The sequence below is a fragment of the Episyrphus balteatus genome, chromosome 3, assembly GCF_945859705.1.
Source record: "Episyrphus balteatus chromosome 3, idEpiBalt1.1, whole genome shotgun sequence".
NCBI classification, from domain to species: Eukaryota; Metazoa; Arthropoda; class Insecta; order Diptera; family Syrphidae; genus Episyrphus; species Episyrphus balteatus.
This window is the reverse complement of record NC_079136.1, coordinates 71408476-71429858: the sequence shown is the minus strand read 5'-3', so window position 1 is coordinate 71429858 and position 21383 is coordinate 71408476. Positions and strand designations below refer to the sequence as shown.

At 29.3% G+C, this 21383-nt stretch overlaps 1 protein-coding gene across 1 annotated transcript; it reads right to left on the bottom strand.

The window, feature by feature from the left end:
* Window positions 1-10493: 10493 nt before the first annotated feature.
* Window positions 10494-19973, bottom strand: LOC129916190 (probable serine/threonine-protein kinase clkA). The gene is made up of 13 exons (XM_055996020.1): window positions 19320-19973; window positions 19140-19259; window positions 18869-19069; window positions 18638-18814; window positions 16744-16896; window positions 16524-16667; window positions 16338-16451; window positions 15768-16269; window positions 15590-15702; window positions 11595-11707; window positions 11355-11519; window positions 11034-11289; window positions 10494-10979 (listed from the first exon to the last, which is right to left on the bottom strand). The coding sequence occupies exons 1-13, from the start codon at window positions 19614-19616 to the stop codon at window positions 10791-10793; spliced, it is 2544 nt and encodes an 847-aa protein (XP_055851995.1). The 5' UTR covers window positions 19617-19973; the 3' UTR covers window positions 10494-10790.
* Between the last annotated feature and the right edge of the window lie 1410 nt (window positions 19974-21383).

The window sequence follows — 21383 nt, the reverse complement described above, 5'->3', positions numbered from 1 at the left end:
TGGTGTTTTATAAAAGTTTAAAATATCTTCATATTTCATTATACTTTCCAAATAAAAATCAATGTATCCTCTCACCCATCACAGCTCAGCTCACTTTACCTTAGCTCACCCAACAGCTCAGCTCAGCTCAACCATCAGCTCAGCTCACTTTCAGCAGCTCAGCTCACTTTCAGCAGCTCAGTTCACTTTCAGCAGCTCAGCTCACTTTCAGCAGCTCAGCTCACTTTCAGCAGCTCAGCTCACTTTTGAGCTTTGTAGCAACCCTGCAAGTTGCATATTGCTACTACTAGTGCTGAAGCACACACAATTCTCATAAAATTGAAATAAATTGAAAACTACATGGACGCAAGGAGGATGAAAGAATTAATTTATTGTTCACTTGATAAAAATGTAAAAAACGAAGTGTAGATTAATTAATTTAATAATAGAAATTAAAAATATCAAATGAAATTCATTTACATAATACTGAATGAGAAGTATAACTTCAGTCGCGTGTACATGTGTACACACGCTCTTTTGTTTTAGTTTATAATCAATGCAACGAAAAAAACTTAAAACTGGTAACGAAAATGTATTAATTCAAAAGTTATAAACAAAATTCCACATTAGGTCATTTGCGCACTCTTATACATACTATTGTGTAAGATTGCGCAGCTTAGTTTGTAAGAGTGCGCAGCTGCGCACAGGTGTAATTCGCACAAAAGTCGCAAATAAAACTGCCTATCTTTAAACAAACAGAGTATCACATTAGACCTATCACTCCTTGCATGAGGAACATTCTATTTTGTCTTCGATTAATGGACAAATGCCAGTTATAGCATTTACTGCTCTTATAACACGCGCACTGTTATACTTTATAATGATGCGCACTCTTACACTTTCAGACATGTAATCGAAGAGTATATGCATTTCGCAATGCACTTTATGACCAATCTTTCGTGTTCCTCAAATGTTTTCTTTTTGTCGACTTTTCAATATCCCATACTTTGTTTATTGTAATTTCTTGCTGTTTAGTGGCAAATTTAATTTGTTTGGCAAGAAATAAGAAATTAGAAAAAAAAAGAGTTAAAAAACTTAAACTTAACTAGCACCTCTGTTTACAAACACATTTGCATGAATTTTTGACAGCTGATCAAACTCACTTAGATCTTTCCAAAATAAGTGCATTCAGTCCAATATTCCCTTTCAAATCGTAGAAAATCGCTTTGCACACTCTCTTATCAACCGCGCACTCTTATACCATCCTACCCTAATATATTTCGCACATATCATTTGACTTAGAACAATTTTCCTTTCCTCTGAAAAAAAGTGTTTTTCCTTATAACTCGTTTAAGAAGACTTCAATTTGGTTCAAAATTTATCAGCATATATTTTAAATTACTACAGACAATATAGTGCATTCAATTTTACCCAAAATTTAAGATAAAGTATTAGACAAAAGTCAATGCTTCAGTAATAAACTCTTTCATTACAAGACCAAATAGATAGTAGGACTTCCTAACCAATATCGTTTTTTATACCTATTATATTCAATTCAGCTCATTTTTTATCAAAATTTGTATGTAGGTTTTCTAACCAAAGATATTCAGTTGTCTAATTATAGAAAATTCAATTTATTGTCTACATCTCAAGTGATGGTGGTATTTTTATTACATAGGCTGGAATTTCGTTTCGCCTACATCTATTTGGCCCCCATTCCCCACAAACAACTCTCAGAGCCTGTCATCTTGATGCTCGTTTATATTCTTGATAATGATCCGTAACAGGATTTCCCACAATAATATCAAAACCAATGAAGTTGAAAAGCAGGAAATATAAACGCAAGGACTTCCTGATATGGCAGAAAATTTAAGTCATCCCTTTTATTTCGCGCTCCACAACAATGTCCTTGCTCCCCCCGGCCGGGCCGCCTCCGCTCTATGTCAATCTTCTCTCACACTGCCTGCCATATCTTTCCAATGCCAAACGCCAACGTCTAAGTTTCAATCGGTGCTATGTTGGTAGACATATACATATTATTATTATTTCGACTTGTATCTGTGTTAAGTTGACGTTCGGTTAGGTCGTTGTTTGTGCTCCTGCCAGTCTCGTTAATCGGCAAAAGACAAAAAGAGGAGAGTACATAACAATGCAATAGGATTTCAAATAGTTGATGCCATTTCATTCACCATCATCTTGAAACCACAAAAATCCTTTTCTTCTTCCTGACTTCCGCTCAACTACCTCCACTTCACTTCACTTCACTCCTTCACTCCTTTTACCAAGAATTCCCATCCACTTTGTGGGTTCTGTTCATCTTTGAGTAAGTATCCTGCAGGCAACATTTTATATACCTATAGAAATATATAAGTTTAATACAGAGACAAGCAAAAGAAGTTAGGTATGAGAAGAGGCATACTATGATGTGATCTACGAATAGAAATGAATTTGTAAATGCAATTTAATAAGAAATTTGAAATTGAAGACGTCCGTTGGTTGCTCGCTCGCCGAAGATAATAATAAGGAAACAATCGGAAAAGGCATGAAATTTTCTTTGTTTTTCAATTTTAATGAAGAAATATAATATCACGGTGCGGTGGTGGCAAAAAAAAAGGTTATACGATGTCCTTGCTTTGGCTTCATACCTTTTTTTTATATATTTTTTTCTACTTTTCTTTTAGACAATTATTCTACCCACCACAACCACAATGGTGTGATTCAATTTGGAAGAGCTTTTTCGTTGATATAACTTGTTTGTTTATGGCTTTCCTCATTTCTGGATCCCAGAGCGGTCGAACATTTTTTACTGAGGTATTAAATTTTGCTGGTTTTCTATTTTTAGTATAAGAAAGGCTACCACAATGTTTTTTTGGTCTGAGAACTCAAAATTAAATAAAATGTTTAGCCGTATTTGGTATGAAATTCCAAAAATGAAACAAGTTTATGGTCAAACCAAATATATTATTTTCCAGGAATACAATTACTAAAGTATAAATCTTCAGATAAACACATAGGTACTATAATAACTTTATTTACATGTCGCTGTTTTTGAATATATATTAATTTTGTTTTTGTCAAAATAGTGTTAATTACAACTGATTTTATACATTTTGGTTTTACTCGAACGAGAATTCATATAAATTTAAACTTGTTCTACTTAATATTGTTTCCTTTTTATGTAACGCTTTTGACAGAAATTTTTATCAAACTGGATTTTGGATGGTTTTACCTAGTGTATTTTTATTTATTCTTTTACTTTAACATCATATTATTTTACGAATCTACTAAAACTTTTGTTTTTATAAAAAATAATACAAAAAAGTACGTATACGCCACGTTCACCAATTTGGTAATTTTTTTAAATCTAAATTTTTACTATCCCTAAGAAGACAAAGAACTGTTAAATAAAAAAAAAATTATTAAACCCGCTAAAATTATGAGTCATTTGAATGGAATTCCAAAATCTTGTTCAATTGTTTTTGATCAGAAAAGAGGAGTGTAAAATTATTATTCTCCGACGATATCAGGTTAAAAATTCTGTCGTAGTTTTTAAGACAACCTTTGGAATTAGAAAATTGTTTTTTTAATAAACCAATTTTATTACACACTTCTTTAATATTTTTTTGTTAAATTCAAATATTTTTGTACTAAAAACTTTATTTTGAACACAAAAGACATTAAAATTTAATCATACGTATTAAAATATAAGAAATTTTATTTAAAAACTAATTCCTCTAGCCACCTACATAAATTCTAACTTGATCTTGGTAAGAATTAAAATTAAATATTTATATTCTTTTTATTGAATTAAATACAAAAATATTAAATTTAAATCAAACAGCAGCAGCCATTTTAAAAAAAGAAAAAAGTTCTTGTCCCTAGTTTCAAAGTTACAGTAACCTGAAAAAGTACCTATACAAATGTTTTCTTCTAAAAAAATGCATTTGGCGGTCCTCTTTCTGGCAAAAAAAATTGAAAACAAAAATTGTGAATTTGCACTAACTTGTAGGTGCTTTGTGTTTTTTCTTAGTAAAATGTATGAATTGCTGGCAAAATTTGATTGGCAATTGGCATACTTTGTGAAAAAAAATACATAACAGAGACAACCGATTGTAGGGACGGAAGTGATAGATAACCAAGTTTTAGCCTCTTTCATAGCGGCACAATTCCAGGATTTATGGATAAAATAAAAAAAAAATCAAATTATAAAAATCTTTTACATGACCGCTTTAGATGTTCGAGATAGGGCTTTGCTACTTAATTGTATTCGTGAACAACAAAATACTCCTGTGGAATTGACTTTCAAACTTTCAAGAAGATAGAGGATTATTCACTTGAATGTTCCACAAAATTTTTAAAGGAAATGAAAAACTCCCAAATTGTACGACCTTAAGTTTTTGGAAAGAAACTATATTAAAGCTAATTGTTTTTGGACTCTTGCGTTCGAATTATTAAGAGGCCCAAACATTCTAAGAAAGAACTTTTAAAACTATCAAAAATTCAATTTTCGAAATAAGTGGGACTGGTTCAAAAACTTTATTTTTTGATTTAGAACACCCAGTTTTGAAAAATCTTAGAAAAAATATTGGAACATTCCTTAATTTATTGAATTTTATTTCAAAAATAACAATTTTAAGAAAAGGTTAAATTCACATACCTACTCGTTGTTTACAGTGGAGCCCAGGAAAGCAGAGTACTCTATGATACGCTTCTTACAATAAGTAACTGTTGGGTTGGGTGTATTTTTTCAACGACAGAATAATATACTTGATTGACTAGATTTATATATTCTTTTGCCGGGAACATTTCATACTGCGTACATACAAATATTATTCAATCTTCTGCTAGATATAGACTTTTTTGTAATAACTAAATACAATATTTTTATAACTAAGGAGGATTTATTATTTTTTTTTTTCGCACAGACAATAAAATCACAACATAATATGCCATAATACTTCAATCTCATCAGGAAGGACTTTTTCACACATATCTTGTGTGCGTTGTCATCGACAAAGATTGTGTACACTGTACTACCTACGCACCCAAAAGAGCCCAGCGTACTTAAAATTTAATTAACTTTCAACAAAGTTGATAAGTTTTGTAATAATAATATAATCCACATTCTTAAAGTCCTCTTCACGTGATGTGTACAAAATGCAAAGGATACAAGGATATACATCACCACAATCACAAGTTCCATATCGCTTGTGGGCGTGCGTCTGCCTTCAGTACAAAATTTCTATATTATGTGTATTTTCCAACCTGTGTACGGCTGCTATACTGTCGGTCGGAATAATCTTCTTGAAAAGGCATCCTTTTGTTCGGCATAATATTGCTGACATAGTCGCTTTGACAACGCCAACAAATTCGTACAAAATTTAAATTGAAACAGAAACAGTAGCAATAATTGCCAGAGCAAGAGTTATCGTTGTACATTAAAGAGCTCATGACCTTAGTCCTGCGTTGTGGTTTCCCTGGGATCAAAAAATGGGAGTATAGAAGTTCACCTCCTCTCATTCCAAATCTAATTTATTCCTGCACAACCTGTAGAATGTTAATGTCCTACTGCTACACTGACTGCAGTGGAATAACTCATCTTCTGCTTTTGTGGAATGTGAAATAAAAACATTATCCCTCTCAGCTCTATTCTCTTCAGGAGAACTTGACGAAAGAATATTGAAGCCAATTCGAAACAACAGTTTTATTTGTGGAAGGAAATTAGAAGTATTTCTATGCGCAGGACTTTTTTTTCTCCATTGAGAAAATTCTATTCAATATTTTTGTAAGAGAGCTACGATATGTAGACTGTAAGGCAATTTATTTGTTTCAAAAAGAACTCTGAGAAAGAGACCTATTGTTTACACGTTCTGAAGAATAAAACTCAAGCAACAGGTCAAACGACTGCAGCGCTACTTTTTCGAAGTGCGGTAATTATTGATACTATTTTTAAATCTACAGTTGTAACGGAATAAGTCCGAAAGTAGTTTTATTTCAAACTGCAAGAGGCAAAGATACAACTGAAATCATAATTTTCAACAAAGTTGATAGTTCTGGATTTTGACGAAAGCCAATTTAAAATATTGCTTAGATATGCAGAATATCTTAAAAAGTCCAAAATTAGCAGCTGGAAAAGCTTAAAGGTAATTTAAGATTGATAACAAAACTAAAATTAAAAACTAAAATTAAACCATGTTTAAAAACGTGTGTTCTAAGTAATGAAGGCGCTTACTGTAGCAAAAAGGGAAATATAAAAAATTTCCAAAAAAGCGTGGTTTCCCCTTTTGTATCTTAGTCTGGTTACCTTCTTTGCGCTCTACTCCCGAAACGATTCATTTTACAGAAAATGTTATAAGCAAATGTTATCAAGGGGCACGGTAGTGCCCAGCCAAGTTCTCTAGCAACTTTGGCACTACACCCTTATTTACAGGAAACAACTCAGGCCATTTTCGACCCCGCTCTAACTTCCACACCAAAGATGCCATTTGTTCTCGCTACATTTGTTGAGCTCGCCGAACCCAAATTCCTCACAAAATTTCAGCTTCTTACGATGAGTAGTTTCTGAGATAAAGGACTTCAAAAATCGCGAAAACCGTAACTGACTCACTGACTCAAAGACAGATCATCAAAATTATGGAGACCTTCCCGCTATCGTAGAAACTTGAAATTTTACATGGTGATAGGACTTGTGGTGTATACAAAGGAAAAAATCGAAAATTTTAGATTTTCAATTCAGGGGGCGTGGTAACCGCCCATTTTCGCCGAATTTTCATCAATTATTATAGAGCACTTCTGATTATCGTAGAATCTTGAAATTTGGTAGAATGGTAGAGCTGATAGTTTATACAAAGGAAAAAATTTAAAATTTGAGAATTTTAGCCAGAGGGCGTGGCAACCGCCCATTTTCACTGAATTTTCATCAAATATTATAGAGCACTTCTGATTATCGTAGAATCTTGAAATTTGGTAGAATGGTAGAGCAAGTAGCTTATACAAAGGAAAAAATTTAGAATTTGAGAATTTTAGCAAATGGGCGTGGCAACCGCCCATTTCCGCTGAATTTTCATCAAATATTATAGAGCACTTCTGATTATCGTAGAATCTTGAAATTTGGTAGAATGGTAGAGCTGGTAATTTATACAAAGGAAAAAATTTTAAATTTGAGAATTTTAGCCAGGGGGCATGGCAACCGCCCATTTCCGCTGAATTTTCATTAAATATTTTAGAGCCCTTCTGATTATCGGAGTATCTTGAAATTTTTTAGAATGGTAGAGATGGTATAGATTATACAAAGGAAAAAAATTAAAGTTTGAGAATTTCAGCCAGGGGGCGTGGCAACCGCCCATTTTCACTGAATTTTCATCAAATATAGAGATTTTCAATTCTACAGCCATACCTTGCAAAAAGTAGTGAAATCACAACAAAAACATTACTGTTAAAAAAAGAGCCAAGTTATCCTATGTTGAAATTATGCTGGCACAAAAAGTATTGAGATATAAAAGTGTACCAAGTTCTAAAGCTTGGGTTCAAATTCGTATCAATAAAATTTTGATTGTTTACTTGGCAAGTTTTTGAAATAACTTTAAAAATCGGTATTTAAAACAAAAATTGTCAAGTAAGCAATCAAAATTTTATTGATACGAATTTGAACCCAAGCTTTAGAACTTGGTACACTTTTATATCTCAATACTTTTTGTGCCAGCATAATTTCAACATAGGATAACTTGGCTCTTTTTTTAACAGTAATGTTTTTGTTGTGATAGATAATTTCATGATAAACAAATTTTATAATGACCTCTGATTACCTTAAAGCAATATGTCGCGAGATATTTGCAAAAAACTGATTTTCGTGACCTTTTGACCATTATAACTTTTTAAGCCGGCACGATGTCAATGTCGATTTTTCACATCTTCATTACAACTCCGTAATAAAAATTTTATCTCGGTTATTTATGGAATATTCTCAAAAATGTTATATTATTTTGAAAAGAGAATTGAATACACCAACTTTTAAGGTAACTTGCCGAAACATCGTAGTGCATTTTTTTTTACACTACGGTTCATTGAATTAGAGTCATGTAAAATTGTTTATTACTTAGTTGGGAAAAAAAGTTATATTTGCTTTAAAACTGATGCAGCTGAGTTAAAATTTTTGAATGCATTTGGAAGCAGTGTTATTCAAGGTTCCGTAACAAAAGAAAAAAATGAGAAAAATTAAGATTTGTAGTCACGGCACATAAAAAACCGTCACAGGGTGACCGTTTCGACGTTGACTTTTGGAACACCCTGTATAACAGACTATTTTAAGATATGTACATATGAAGGGTCCAGAGAAAAACGGCACATTTCCGCTGAGGTCTTGTAGTATTTACTGAGCACTATCTGATGGCATCCATACTTCTATAAAACAAATTTAAGCCATGCTGAAAATAAATAAATTGTCTGCTTTTAGTACTAATTTGTATGGAGAACAAAATTTTAAAATGGTTTTTTGAAATGAGTTGGAATGGACTTGTGCTATTTTTCCCCTGGACCCTTCATATTGTTAATGCTGAATGCAAAACGAAATCAATTCAAAACAAAATGTCAAATGTAAAATGTAAAATGTAAAATGTAAAATGTAAAATGTAAAATGTAAAATGTAAAATGTAAAATGTAAAATGTAAAATGTAAAATGTAAAATGTAAAATGTAAAATGTAAAATGTAAAATGTAAAATGTAAAATGTAAAATGTAAAATGTAAAATGTAAAATGTAAAATGTAAAATGTAAAATGTAAAATGTAAAATGTAAAATGTAAAATGTAAAATGTAAAATGTAAAATGTAAAATGTAAAATGTAAAATGTAAAATGTAAAATGTAAAATGTAAAATGTAAAATGTAAAATGTAAAATGTAAAATGTAAAATGTAAAATGTAAAATGTAAAATGTAAAATGTAAAATGTAAAATGTAAAATGTAAAATGTAAAATGTAAAATGTAAAATGTAAAATGTAAAATGTAAAATGTAAAATGTAAAATGTAAAATGTAAAATGTAAAATGTAAAATGTAAAATGTAAAATGTAAAATGTAAAATGTAAAATGTAAAATGTAAAATGTAAAATGTAAAATGTAAAATGTAAAATGTAAAATGTAAAATGTAAAATGTAAAATGTAAAATGTAAAATGTAAAATGTAAAATGTAAAATGTAAAATGTAAAATGTAAAATGTAAAATGTAAAATGTAAAATGTAAAATGTAAAATGTAAAATGTAAAATGTAAAATGTAAAATGTAAAATGTAAAATGTAAAATGTAAAATGTAAAATGTAAAATGTAAAATGTAAAATGTAAAATGTAAAATGTAAAATGTAAAATGTAAAATGTAAAATGTAAAATGTAAAATGTAAAATGTAAAATGTAAAATGTAAAATGTAAAATGTAAAATGTAAAATGTAAAATGTAAAATGTAAAATGTAAAATGTAAAATGTAAAATGTAAAATGTAAAATGTAAAATGTAAAATGTAAAATGTAAAATGTAAAATGTAAAATGTAAAATGTAAAATGTAAAATGTAAAATGTAAAATGTAAAATGTAAAATGTAAAATGTAAAATGTAAAATGTAAAATGTAAAATGTAAAATGTAAAATGTAAAATGTAAAATGTAAAATGTAAAATGTAAAATGTAAAATGTAAAGTGTAAAATGTAAAATGTAAATACAAAATATGTGCAGTAATTTGTAAATATGTAAAATGTAAAATGTAAAATGTAAAATGTAAAATGTAAAATGTAAAATGTAAAATGTAAAATGTAAAATGTAAAATGTAAAATGTAAAATGTAAAATGTAAAATGTAAAATGTAAAATGTAAAATGTAAAATGTAAAATGTAAAATGTAAAATGTAAAATGTAAAATGTAAAATGTAAAATGTAAAATGTAAAATGTAAAATGTAAAATGTAAAATGTAAAGTGTAAAATGTAAAATGTAAATACAAAATATGTGCAGTAATTTGTAAATATTAAATGCACAATGCAAAGCAAGTAAAAACCAGTAAACAAAATTACTGTAGCACATTATTTTAAGTTTTGTAATTTGTTAAGTGTAAGTTTCTCCTCGAAACTTTCTGTGATAGATTTGGAATCAAGACCTGTATGCTTTTATTATGGTTACATCGCATCAAAATATATGATTCTCGTCAATGAAAGCTTTCACCACTTTTTCATAAAGTTTAAAAAAAGTTTAATTCATTGAAAGCTTGAAATAAAACTTATTTAGTTCTTTTTCAAACCACTCTTATTAAAGTTTTAATATTAAAGAGCTTTTTTTTTAATCAAAAACACTTACGTTATTTTGTGCGTTGGTTTCAACAACATAAGATATAGATTTTAAGGAGTTTAAAATTGTAAAGGTCCATTTGTTTATACATGATACTCACTAAAATTTTTGCAGATCCTTTTTTGGTTAAAGATTTAAAAGCTATTTTTAGATTTTAAAGTGCATAAAATTACAGTAAAAAACCTTTTTTTTTGGGAAATGTTTTTTTATTATGACTAGTTCAAAATTCTTGAAGGTGGGAAATATTATTAATTTTTTATATTTGATTTGTCATGTAGGAATGAAATAAATTAAAGGTACTATTGAACAATTCATTAATGCACATACACACACATCAAAAGTTTGAAACCGCAATTTTGAAAAAAATGTGATATTTGAATGTGTTTCCAAATTTTTTGGAGGAGGTGCACAAAATTACAAATATGTTTTACAAATTAATTTTTGCTAATTTTACAATTTTTTGTTGCCTTTTATAAGAATATAAATCTATATTTAACTAAGCAATATAATCAGCAGACCAAACGGTTTTTTCAATCCAATCGACAAATGATGAAACCCTTGTATAAACGCCTGGTAATCGCGTCGTTCCTACAACACCAAAAGATGTCATTCCAATCAAATAATGACGTGGACGGCCACCTTCCTCTCCAAAGAAACTAATTTGTAACGGTCCTCCAGAATCACCCTATGAAAAAATTTTCAATTCTCTGCTCCAATCTAAAATCGATCTTTTACTCACTTGAAAAGTATCACTTCCTGTTTTCTTATTATCAATTGCACATATTTGACTAGAAATAATTCCTCGCTTAGCATTTGTTTGTTCCGGCATTTGTCTAGCACAAACATCATTTGGTATTATAGTCAAGTCAAGTTGGGTGAGACGATTTGTTTGTGCTCCTGCAAATTCAACTGCTCCAAATCCCATAGCATAGGCCATAGTAAATGGAATCTCATCTCGATACCATATTCGAATAGGTTGCACAAATTCAGTAAATCTGAAATCAAATCGTAATCAAGCTATAGGGAATGTTTTTGAATCCTTAAATTATGACTGACTTACAATACAACTTTATTTAACTGCAGCAAAGCTATGTCATTATAAAGAGAATCATCTCTGTACGATGGATGGTTTACTATTAAGGATATTCTTCTTGTTTGAGGATCGACATCTTCTTCAGCTGCTTTTAAGTTAAGGTCACCAAAGCGAACATAGGTTGGTTTTAATCTTAAAGAAAAAAAAAAAAATATGAATATTTTTGAAAGAATAATAATGTACGTTTATTGTTTTAAGAAGGCTTACCCATTGTTATCAGTACAATGTGCTGTCGTTATAGTCCAAATGTCACTAATAAGACTAGCTCCACATTTATATTCGGTTTTATTTAGTACTTTGTTTTTAAATCCTATAGCACCCTATTTAAGAAAAATATACGATTATATTAAAATTTTAAAGAAAAATATTATTAATGCAAAATTTAATAAAAGTTAATTTATTCTAGTAGAAGTATAGTATTTTTATTTTGCATAAATCAGTATAATAGGTGTTGTAACCGCACATTTTACACATACAGTGATTTGACAAGTATGTCTTACATCTGAAATATTATTTAATAGTTTAAATTAGGGCAACGGAACGGAATACTTGAACGAAAAGCAATGAAAAATATTCAATTTAAATTATAAAAAAAAAGAAAAGCGTGCGTTATGCCTTAATTAAATTGAGAAAAATAGCAAAAGTGAACATTTTCAAACGAAATTTTGATGGTACTTCCGACTGAAAAACTTACAAAAGTGATGGAAAAAGCTTTGGTTTGTAAAACAATTTGTATTCTCTTTATTTAAAAAAATTCATAAGCACTTAAATACCGTTTCAAATGACTTTAACCACAAAAGGAAGTGTACCTCTTGTGTTCTTGTATACAAAGGAAATTCCTTAGATTCGTTTTAAATAAAGACAAAAAAAAATTATTTATAGGTAAAAAATTTTCAAATAATTTTCAAAGAAAAGTTGGCATAGGTACCATTTTTAAGAAAAAATCAATCAATACTTAAGAACAAAGTTATAATAAATTTATCAAACGGTTTACAAAAAATTGATTTTTCAAAAACAAAATTTTGGAATTTCTTTTAAAAAAATTCAAATACATATGTATGGTATAATATATTTTCCTAAAATTGTATTTATTTTATAGGACAGGTGCCGTTCATATGGGTTCAAAAAAACAGAAAATTTTATCAAAATCATTGGAGCCGTATACGGCGTATTTGAATAAAGTAATTTTTTTAACGTTTTAGTTAAAATAACAGGCTGCAGGTACGGTTGCCTCTAGGAAAACTTAGAAAACTCATGACTACTAAGCTTGAAGGAAACTTTTCAAAACAAAAAATTTGGTGGCTTAAGCAAATACTATTTAATAGAGAAAGAAAAATAGTTATGTTCACTGTGGTGTATACGTATCTTTTTTAAGTTTTTTGCACACATCTATAGTTATACCTGTAATACACTGGCTGGTTTCGGTATTGTGAAAAATATACAATTTAACTGAAATATGTTACAAATGGCCGAGGTTTTTTCTTATGTGAATCGCCTATGCGGTGTGTTTCAAAGGTAATTGATCGACAAATACTCAGGGATAAAAAAAGTGTTATAGATAAGTGCGGGGTTTTCTCTTGAGCGGGTTTCTCTAAGTTTGTTCATTTAAAACTTTATGAATGCATAGAAAGCTTCTTGTATTTTTAAATTTTGTTGAGATTTCTTATTAACTCCGATGTTTCTATATATTGGCTTTTTAACGATTAGTAGACCAGTGCCGATGCCTTCAAAAACATTAAAAAGTACAAAAAAATCATAGTAGGATGAAACCCATTTGAAAAGGAGGGAAATATGATAAGAATGAAAGGAAAAATAAATTACGGGCGAGCCGAGTTCGGGAAGTGGGTGGGTTGAGTTTTTAATGGTAAAAAATGGTATATCTCGATTTCCGGCAAAACTACAAATCCTATCGAAAAAAGTTGTTTTGCAAAGTTATAGGTAATAAAAAGATCTACAACTTTTGTATCAACAATTTTTTCACATAACCTCAAAATTTATGTGAAAAATTCAAAAAACCGAGTTTTTGGTTTTTTATTTTTATCTTTTTCAAAAACAAAAATTTTTCTACGAAATTTGGTGAAAACTTACCTTATTATGTCCCAAATACACTGTAATTTATTTGATTTAAAATATTAATTTGTTCACCTTATTTTGACTTATTACCAAAAAAACACCCTAATTTTCAATCGAAAATTCACGTGTCAAAATATCAGCTTTTTTCAAAAAGTCAGTGAGCATGACGTTCGTTAAAATGTCTATTTTCTGATGGTGTAAAAAAAATTTTACATTAGTATACTATAGAACATGTTCTAGTAAAATTCAAAAAATGAAAAAAGCTTGAATTCGAAAAAAATTTTTTATCATTGTTTACAATTTTGGCCTATTTATTCAAATTTACACTTTAATTACTCAAAAAACGTAAGATTTCATGTAACATTGATTAATCTTACGTTTTTTGAGTAATTAAAGTGTAAATTTGAATAAATAGGCCAAAATTGTAAACAATGATAAAAAAAATTTTCGAATTCAAGCTTTTTTCATTTTTTGAATTTTACTAGAACATGTTCTATAGTATACTAATGTAAAATTTTTTTTACACCATCAGAAAATAGACATTTTAACGAACGTCATGCTCACTGACTTTTTGAAAAAAGCTGATATTTTGACACGTGAATTTTCGATTGAAAATTAGGGTGTTTTTTTGGTAATAAGTCAAAATAAGGTGAACAAATTAATATTTTAAATCAAATAAATTACAGTGTATTTGGGACATAATAAGGTAAGTTTTCACCAAATTTCGTAGAAAAATTTTTGTTTTTGAAAAAGATAAAAATAAAAAACCAAAAACTCGGTTTTTTGAATTTTTCAAATAAATTTTGAGGTTATGTGAAAAAATTGTTGATACAAAAGTTGTAGATCATTTTATTACCTACAACTTTGCTATACAACCTTTTTTCTATAGGACTTGTAGTTTTGCGGGAAATCGAGATATACCATTTTTTACCATTAAAAACTCAACCCACCCACTTCCCGAACTCGGCTCACCCGTAATTTATTTTTCCTTTAATTTTCATCATATTCACCTCCTTTTCCAATGGGTTTAATTCTACTATGATTTTTTTTGGTTTCAAAAATTATCGACCCTGGTCTATAGGTTCAATGTGTGCTCACTGTTTTCAATGCAAATTTTTGTACAAAAACGTTCCATAACCCCTAGGGTTAAAGTTAGGAAACACTTTAAAAATTATTTTTGAATTTAAAAAATCGAAATTTTTTGAAAATGGGGAAATGAATTTTAATGAAACTTTGTTTTTATGTTTCGCCCAGGTACAACAGTGGGCTCATCAGTTAGATCGACCAAAATAAGGCGTCTTAGTAAGGGTACGACAGATCTTTGTTTTTATGTTTCGATTAATAAATAATTACTTGTAAAAATGGCAAACCATTAAAATTTTTTTGTTTTACCAAAAACTATAAAATAGTACGATCCTAATGATTAAAAAAAATTCGAAATAATAATTACATATTATGAAAACAATGAAAATGTTACATATTCCACGATTTTCTAGTTCAATAATAAACTTTTTGACATTCGTCAAAAAGTGACGTTTTATAAAAAAGGAAATTAATGAAACTCTTTAGCTAGGTATCAACGAACATTTTTGTTCAAATGTTTCAAAAACTATAGAATCTCATTTTTTTGCGATTAGTCAATTAATGGACGATATTATTTCCGATTGGGTTTTCAAATGTGGATACCTAATTTAAAACCAAATCGTGTTTGTGTACGAAAAAGTGAGTTTTACATATTTGTCGGTGTTGATTTTTCTGCGGCACACATTTTTGTTCAATGTATTCTATTATATGTAATAACTATTATTGTTCTATAGTTTGTGTAGTTTTTCAGTGTATTTCATTCCCACTTAAAATTGTACAGTTTAAATATTTTGGTCCAGGAAGTACCCGAAGGGACCTTTTAAATACAATTTGAAGATATTAACAGTTATTGATGTAACAATATTTTTAATGTCCAACAATAGAGTTTAAGTTTTCGTCTTTTTATTCCTGACAACTCCAAACACAAACTTTTTTTTAGGGTTTTGATATAGAAAATATAAGAATAGTTAAAATCGGTTGTGATAGTGAATATATAACTTAAAAAAACATTTTTTTCTTTGTGTAATAGGTAATACTGTACAAACCATATGTGGAAATTGTCCCGGGCGTGCTAGTTTCCTTCCCTTGAAATCTGTAACTTCCTGCACATCCTTATCGTCCAGATCAGGAAATATGCTCGAAAGGTACTGTTCATATTCTAAGAAGAAAAGAAAATTTGAAATATCATTATCAATTTTTCGACAACTGAATAATCAAACTTACTGATTTGACTGACCCTCTTTTTGGGATTTCCTCCATTGTTGGGTGTTTTCGGCTTATCATTTCCATTATTTCTGCTACTGTTTATAAAAGAATTTATATTTGGTTTCGTCGTAGTTTTACTTCCTTGATGACCAGCTGATGTTTGAGGAAATCTGTTGTTATTATTTTTTGAATTTGAGTGTTTTTCTCCAGATAAATTGTCATTTCCGTTCTTATTTCCATTACGATTGTTTCCGTTACCGTTCCCGTTGTTACTGTTACCGTTGTTACCGTTATTACCGTTATTACCTTTGTTACCGTTATTACCGTTGTTACCGTTATTACCTTTGTTACCGTTATTACCGTTGTTGCCATTGTTATTTTTGTTTTTATTTTTATTGTTGTTTCCATTATTATTTTTATTCACTTTATGTGCCGGACTGGACTCATGAGAATCCTCATAGGAATCAGAATCGTAAAATTGATTTCCGTTGTTCGGACGGTTGTTGCTGTTTCCTTCCACCTGTTAATTAAATCATAAATAATGTATTAGTAAAGATGGTAATTAGTACCAAAACTTTTAATACCTACCTTATTAATTGGCCTGTAGTTATTTCCACTTCCAGAATAATCGTTTGTATTGTAATCATTTGTTTGAGACGGTCGAGAATTAGAAACTCCTCCAAACGAATTAGAAGTTTGAACCTGCAAACTATTGAGTTTTTAAAAGTTCTAGATTTTTTAAAATACAAAAATTAACGAAATTTGTTTTGCTACCTGTGATGTTGGCCTATTTTGATTGGATTGGAAGGTTGGTTTGTTTTCAATGTTTGCATATGGATTAGTATTTCGATCTTGCGAAGGTCGAGGATTGACAAATCCATCGTTAGAAGCTATTATTCCCAGACCAGAAGTTCCTTTCTGTAATTAATGATATTAAAAATTAAGGCTACGGTTTGGTTTTATTTTTTGAATAATTTATTATTAAACGAGTTACATTTTTTGTTGGCTGTGAGTTCCACTGTCCATTGTTCTGGCCATTGGTATTTCCATTGCTGTTATAAGCAGTATCACTGTCCGACAATTGTGGAGACCGGGTAGTAATTCTTTGGTTGCTGCTGCCTGAATATTCATTTCCACCAGAGGTAAACTGAAAATAAAAGTTAACAAATTGTACAAAAAAATTGTTTGTGGAATATAATCATATGACACCATGTTTTATGTTTTTTTTTTTTTTTTTTGATGCTGCATCTAATTACATAAAAAAAGATTGCTCTAAGAAAAGTTATTCCCTATTAAATTCAAGTTTACTTGTTTTTTGACTTCAACAGGTAAAATATAATCGAAACCCATGTGAAAGATACACTGATGAAATTCGATAAGAAGGTTTTAAATACAGCAGGGACAAAGAATCCATAAAGTTTTTAAAAATATTTTTGGTGAAAGGGTGTTTTTTTGAGGGTATTATAACAGCTATATAAATTTTGTTAATTTTTTAACCTTGGTGAAAATTTTTCTTTTGTTACGAGTATAAGAACTAAGAATCTAAAGAATAATCTAAGTATCTAAAGAGTACCTATACAAAATTGTCTTGAGTGATAGGGTGTTTTTTTTTTTATGAAATGGAGAAATTCAGAATAAGTACCACAAATACTAGTACAAAAATGAAAATTGGTAAAAATATTTCATTTATCACAGAAACCAGGAATTTAAGCAGTCTTTAAAGAAAATATATGTGAAAGGGTGTTTTTTTTTTTTGTTAAATAAATAAGTTTCGAAAAAAATCATCAACCCGTTTTCAAAAGATGAATTCTTCAAAAAAAAAATGTATGTTTTTGAAAATCTTGCAAGTTTTAAATATTAAGGTTAGTATTGTTATTTAAAAATTTTCGTTAAAAATCGCTTACTAGGTACGTTTAATATTTTTTTTTATCACAAAAGCTCCGTCTTATTTCCTTAACTACACAAACAAAATTTTAATCAAATCGTAAGAGCCGTTGGTTGTAAAGAAAAATAAACATCTCTCTTTTTATTATATCTGTGGCAACAAGGAATAACAACATAAGTCAACTAAAGTCGAAATTGAGTTCTTTACTAAATCTGATGCACAATAAGCGATTACATCTGCATATTTTTTTTCGTATTTTTATCTCAAGCCGTTTATGAATTACAGGTAAAAGAAAAATGACATCAGCATTGATTTGTAATGGGAAGGAAAACTTTCAAAACGCTTCCCTGTAGTAAAAACTGACTTATGTTGTTTATCCTTACTCGTATTTGAAAAAATAATTTCAATTTGCCTCTAGGGCAAATAAAAATGAAAAATTTGAATTTATAAATTAAAAAAAGAAGTAAATAAAATTGCAAGATTAAAAAAATTGAATGAAACGTTTATGAAAAAAAAAAAAATGGAAAGTAGGTAGGTACATTTTTATGTTTCAATTAAGCTTCAATCTAGTAAAAAGTAAGTTTTTGAAAAATTGGTCAGCAAAATATTAGTTAGAAACATTTTTATTTATAAAGGGCTCTAAAATTGAATTTTGTAATACACCTGAATTCAGAGCAACATTATTCTATCCATCTGCTAAATACTTAAGTTAATACGAGGATTTCGTTAAAAATTTTAAAACCAACATTAACGATACTTGCCATAATACCAAAATGTAAAAGGTTATTTTTTCTCTAAAACGGTTGTAAAGAATTTGACTAAAAAATATATGTATGTATTTACTTTGGCAAATAAGGAAATAAAAAAAAATATTTTTTGGACCGTTAACCTGCAACATTCAGTTTTTTTGTTTTCATTTCATTTTTTTTTTAAACAAATAATTGATTTTTTTGAAGCTTTGTATGGGGTTTAAATCAATACTAAATCTATGATTGTAACCTACCTCATTTGTTGGTCTTTTTTGATTTGTCTGAGGATTATTTTGATAACTATTGTCATTATTGTCGTTATTGTTGTAAATAGTATCCCGGTTATTGGTTTGTTGACTTTGTAATGAAGGCCGGTTAAATGAACCTTGTCCAAAATTATTTGTATTTGATCCTTGGTTTGTAATACCAGACTAAAATTGAATTATTATAAACTCAAATTATATAAAATAAATAATTATACTTACTTGAAGCGTAGGTCTTCCCTGATTATATTGTCCACTGTTGTAATTGTTATCAGTAGAAACTGAAGGACGTGGCCTTACTTGAGTCGATTGACCGCTGTTTTGATACCCATCACTTTGACTATAATCGCTGTTTTGATTTTGAGTTTGTAAAGGCTGGGACAAGACATTATTGTTGTTGTTGGTGGAATATATACCGCTATTCTGAACCCGAAAGATAATTTACTCCAAAGTTTAAAACTTAAAATGTTTGATATTACGATTATACTCGTACCTGCTGAATTGGTTGTCGCTGATTAACCAGTCCATTATTGTTTTGATAACCGATGCCAGAATTAGTATTGTAATCTTGACTAACGACTTGAGAAGGTCGAGATCCTCCTGTGCTTGCGAACTGCATCGATATCTTTTTTAGACTTCAAAGTAAATGTATCCATTTTAAATACAATTATACCTGATTTGATGGTCTTCCTTGATTGAATTGTGCCGTGTTTTGATATGCATCATTACGATTTGCGGTTAATGAAGATGAAGTTGATGGAACCGATACTATTCGACCTCCACCATTCCGACCACTATTACTTCCCGAATCATAACTACCATTGTCATAATCATAGCCAACTTGGGCATTTGATCCCACCAATAGCACCAAACCGATAGCAAAAATTAAAAATTCAACAAATTTACCGTTGTTCATAACAAAAATCGATCTCTTTTTAACAATGTCTTGGCCAACACTAACCCTACTCATCACAGAAAAGATTGAGAAATAATTCTGCGTTTCTTAATCTCAATTCACAACACAAAAAAAAATCTTGTCAGACTTCTTATCTTTTGAACCCATGAAACGTAAACAAAAACCCTGACTTTGAAAATGACTGTTGGTATAGTTTTTGTGATTCCCAAAATCTACAAAAAATTTTGTCCACAAAATAAATGAGTCGCATATAGGCCTTTGTCAGATAAGCAAACAAAACAAAATTTGTGTATTGTCTATTACTTAATTTGATTTTAATTTTAAAAGATACTTTTAACTTCTTGAGAATCATGCCATAAAAAGATGCCAGAAATATTGTTCAGGTTGTGTCAGGTTGAACTGAATGCTGCGCCTGTGGAGAATACTAATGGGCCCTGAAATTCGGTGTTTGTTTTTTTTTTGTTTCTTTTTATAGGTGGCCTGAAAGTTATTACATATAAGTATAAAAGTATAATCGACTTTCACTAAAGAATCTAGATCTATTCAATTTTTGAGCATTTCAAATATGAAAGCAAATTAAGTGAACTCGAGTAATAAATCGCTCCCATATAGAAAGTTACTAAATTTGTATAGAGGAGTCCAGCACTGGAATCGTTATCATTTTGATGCAATTCAAAATTCGGGTTAGCCTTTCACTGTGATTTTTGTTTGAAGAATTCCGGTTTTGTGTCTGGTGCCTGGTGAAAAAAAAATATATGATTTGTAAAGTGGTTTTAATTTACTTTTAATATTGATCTGGTCCTCTTTACAAGTCTTTACAAGAGACAATACTGTGACGAACATCATCGTCACAATACTTTCGGTGATTTCTTTTTTGGTGTAGCTCAATCATTTTGCTTATAGAAGAAATTTGATTTATTTGGGTTTAATTTATTTTTATTAATTTTTGTATTTACTTTATTATGTGTTTTTTAAACAACTTTGCGATTTCCGAAATATGGGTTTTTAGCCATTAACATTTTTAGTAAATAGTACAGTAGAATAACTTCTTATAATTAAACCTGAGCTTTATAAAATTGAAAGTCAAAAATAAATAAAATACATTACTGGATCGTGTGAACTTTTTTTAATTTAAATTTGTTTGGAAATCATTTTTTATAAGAAAGCTGGCATGTCATTTGGTAACAATTACACTGGTCTGCAAATAATCCTTCTTTTAATAAAACTATTCTTATCTACAGGATTTTGGTATGCTGATTCCGAAGTCGGAGTTGCTCTGGCACATCAGATTTTTTAGATATTATTACTGTTACAAAAAACACATTCTTTTCTATTTTCGAAGCAATATTTTGACTTAAGGTAAAACAATTTTCAACTGAATTTGTTGCGGTTTTCAAATTCAGTTTCGATCTTCTCAACATCTCTTTCTTAAATTTATGTGAGTAGGAACCATAAATAAACTGATCTAAAAAAATCATATTTATTTGTTCCACGAGCAAACGTATCTACTATTTGCTAATGAATTTGAATGGTGAGTGATGGTATTTTTCTAAAAACAGATTTAGATTTAGGAAAGTCAAATTTTTCATAATATCAAAAAATTGTTTGAAGGAGAAAAAGAAAGTTAAATTTTGCAGACCAGTGTTATTTAACAACATCTAAAACCAAAATTTCAAAAAAAAATTGAAAATTTGATTTTTCAAAAACCATTTTTAAAAATTTGTATTTGAATTTTTTCAACAGGATCCAAATTTATTTTATAAAAAGTTAACCTTTTTATAAATTAATTGATCGAAAATAAGTGTTTTTCAGAACAGTTTT

Bases quoted from the DNA above. Each gene is read 5' to 3' on its own strand.
- LOC129916190 (XM_055996020.1), bottom strand. From the start codon at position 19,616: ATGAGTAGGGTTAGTGTTGGCCAAGACATTGTTAAAAAGAGATCGATT. The intron at 18,815-18,868 runs GTAAGTATAATT...ATTCAATTTTAG, and splicing joins AGGGAAGACCTACGCTTCAA to TCTGGTATTACAAACCAAGG. The intron at 16,668-16,743 runs GTAACTCGTTTA...CATTAATTACAG, and splicing joins ACTCACAGCCAACAAAAAAT to AAAGGAACTTCTGGTCTGGG.